Source organism: Cariama cristata, unplaced genomic scaffold (assembly GCF_000690535.1).
Source record: "Cariama cristata isolate BGI_N322 unplaced genomic scaffold, ASM69053v1 scaffold658, whole genome shotgun sequence".
In the NCBI taxonomy this organism is placed as follows: domain Eukaryota; kingdom Metazoa; phylum Chordata; class Aves; order Cariamiformes; family Cariamidae; genus Cariama; species Cariama cristata.
The window spans coordinates 30,904-34,141 of NW_009630411.1; the positions used below are offsets into that span (position 1 = coordinate 30,904).

At 37.9% G+C, this 3,238-nt stretch overlaps 1 protein-coding gene across 1 annotated transcript in view; it reads left to right on the plus strand.

Moving 5' to 3' along the window:
- The window catches only part of LOC104165762 (protein FAM188B-like), a gene marked incomplete at its 3' end in the record, with an annotated part of 10,796 nt that extends 8,044 nt beyond the window's left edge, over positions 1 to 2,752 (plus strand). The window contains exons 4-5 of the mRNA XM_009705497.1: positions 1,040 to 1,298; positions 2,334 to 2,752. Coding sequence (XP_009703799.1) covers positions 1,040 to 1,298; positions 2,334 to 2,752 — 678 coding nt within the window. The remainder of the gene's footprint in view (positions 1 to 1,039; positions 1,299 to 2,333) is intronic.
- Positions 2,753 to 3,238: the final 486 nt, after the last annotated feature.

Genomic DNA, 3,238 nt, shown 5'->3' on the forward strand with positions numbered 1-3,238 from the left:
TGGAGGACCAGGCAGAAGGACAAGAGGGCATAGTCTGAAACTGCGCCAGGGGAAGTTCAAACTAGACATTAGGAGGCATTTTTTCGCAGAAAGAGTTGTTAGGCATTGGAATGAGCTGCCCAGGGAGATGGTGGAGTCACCATCCCTGGAGGTGTTTAAGAAAAGACTGGATGTGGCCCTCGGTGCCATGGTCTAGTTGACATCGTGGTGTTAGGGCAAAGGTTGGACTCGATGATCTCAGAGGTCTCTTCCAACCAAATACTAGACATTAGGAGGCATTTTTTCGCAGAAAGAGTTGTTAGGCATTGGAATGAGCTGCCCAGGGAGATGGTGGAGTCACCATCCCTGGAGGTGTTTAAGAAAAGACTGGATGTGGCCCTCGGTGCCATGGTCTAGTTGACATCGTGGTGTTAGGGCAAAGGTTGGACTCGATGATCTCAGAGGTCTCTTCCAACCAAATCCATTCTGTGATTCTGTGATTCTGTGAAAAATATGGAAGAGGTCAAATGACAGCAGTGTATCAACCTATTATCAAGCAAAACCCCAAATACAATAGTACCCTTCTTTTTGAACTAAAGTAAGTGTTCTACTTTTGAACAAAGAGTGAAAGGGGTCTGTAGAGTCAGTCTAAGTTCTATGATAGCACACGATGTTAGCAAAAGTGTTAACAAATTTTCAAACTGCCAACCAAGCACATGGAGAAGGAATGGGAACTGCTGGTGATGGCTTAGGACCTGTCTGGTATGATATATATAGCTTGCATTGTGTTATGATATGGTACATATCAAAATAAATAAGCATAAGATTAAAGTGTTACACATGTTATAACCAATTGTGACATACAATAATGATATTGAAATAATGTCCTGAAGACCTACATATAGATGTTTAAATGAAAAGTGATTGTATTTGAATACCAATGCTAGATAATAAGTAACATGATTTGACAACAGTGCTTTAATTAGCCAAGCAGATGTTTTCATTGATTTCATTGTGCATTATTTTGCTGTTTGAAGTTTCGCCTTTTTCTTCCTTGTAGATATGATATTGAGAATCCACTAGATAAAATCCTTCCATCCAGAAAACATCAGCACAAAAGTGAAAAATGCCACACAGTGGCGATACACAACAGCCACTCACCCTCTAATGGGGATAAGAAGTTAAAAGGTAGTCGAGAAGATTTAAAAACAGCAACAATTTCTGAGGAGCTGAAATCCACAGTGAAGGAGAAACCAAGGCCCAGGTCTGGTCTCATTGTCAGAGGAATGATGGCTGGACCAGTAGCAAATTCGCCAGAGGTGATTTCCGACACTTACAAAATATTTGGCTTGGCCATGAATTTTATATCTAGCTTTCTGCGATAAAATCATTTGCAAATAATATTAAAATGACTTCTGCATGCTAATCCATTGAATCTGCAGTCTGAAAATATGTGGTAAGTTAGGGAAGTGGTTCTGGTGAATTCAGAAATTCAAACCATTTCAGATATAACCACTACATGCAGCTACGCCCTTCATGTCTGTGATCTTAGGTTACAGAATTTCTTTATAAATCTTTTCCATTCTTGATATCTCCTGACAGATGGGATTTTTTTTTTTTACCATATCAGTATTTACAGCGTTCAAAGTTTTCTTAGCTATGGGTATCTGTTTTACTCAGGTTCTTCCAAAATCCCACATTTAATCAGTAGCAGTTTGGAATTGAAATTTACTTTCGGTTAGAAATAAGTTTCTAAATTGGTCCAATTAGACCGTATTCCATCAGTAAGTGTTTTCAAAACACAGTTCTAAAATTCTTGCCTCTTTTTTTTTCCTTCATGCTGCTTTTATATAGATAGGAACTTTCCCTGTGTAAAATTAGGCTTGATGAGAAATTGAAATATTTAAAACATATAATTTAGATAATACTGAAGAGAATATGGAAGTTAAAGTAATTAGTTGGATTTTTCTAAATATCTCTAATTTGATAGTAAAGACTAGATACCTGTAGTGGGCAGACTTTCCAGTAAGATCTCTTATATGTCTTGATTTCCTGAGTTGGGTACGACCTCAAAATTAAGCTTTTAAGAGGCATTTTGTTGATATTCTTGAGTAAAATAAAACAGTTTTTAACAGTACATAGCATCTTTAATACTGTTCAAATTTTAAGTAAAATTGTATGTGTGTCTTATCTATTATCAATTTTTTAAAAATCTGATTTACTACATAACCTGATTCTTAATAATAAACAAATTGCTTAGCCCAGAAATTAGTGATAGAGCTTTCCTTTGCTTTTCATGTTTATTTAAAGATACTCAAATTTTAATCTATGGTTTTAATGGCACTTATTTCTAGGATCTGCCAAAAAGGAGGCTTTCAAAACGATCCACTAGCATAAGCAGCACAGCACAGTTCAAGGGTGAAGAACATGAAGAAAACGACCCAAGTGTGCCAAGTACTGATTTTCAAGAAAGCAAAGGATCTTCAACACAAGTAAATATGGAATTTGCATCAAAGAGTATATCAAGCTCACACACAAGTTCAGCCTCTGAAAAACTAAGAAACATCCCCAAAGGTACCGATGACTCTTTTGCCAAACTGCTCTCTGAAAGAGAGAGGACCAAGACAGAGGAAAGAAAATCAATTCCAAGCTTTGGTACAGACAGCAGTGAAAAAAGCCTTAAAGTGAGTGCCCCTCATAGACATTCAGGGGCTGGAAGGGAGAAGAGAGAAAGATCCCTCAGGAAAAATGAGAGTCAGTTGTCAGGCCACAGGTAAGAATATTTGTAAGAATATTATACTAAATCATTGAGGAAATCTGATGGAGGACTAGGAGCGACTGAAATATACTTTTTGATTTCATCGAGGGGAAATAGCTGGAAGAGGTAAAGATAATGACAGGCAGAGAAGTTGATTTAAATTATTAACTTTTGACATGCCAAACCACTCAAGACTCCTTTCTTGGTCAGTGGAGAGACCCCAGAGGTACTGTTTTCTCTCTACTGCTTCAAAAGGGAGCTAGTTACTAGTTCAGACTTAGACCAGTTAGACATCTAAGTGGTACAGGTGACTTCCACCTGTGGAGGTCATCTACAGTGTTCCACAGAGACATTGGTCGTTCCTTAGAAAGTAGTGTTGAATACCTCTAAATATTGCAGAAGTGCATCCAGAAAACCTCAGAGGGTAAAATTAAGGAATACCAACCAAGTGCGTACATATGTCCGCAGGGTTCAGTGGAGTGCTGTGTTGACATATCCAAG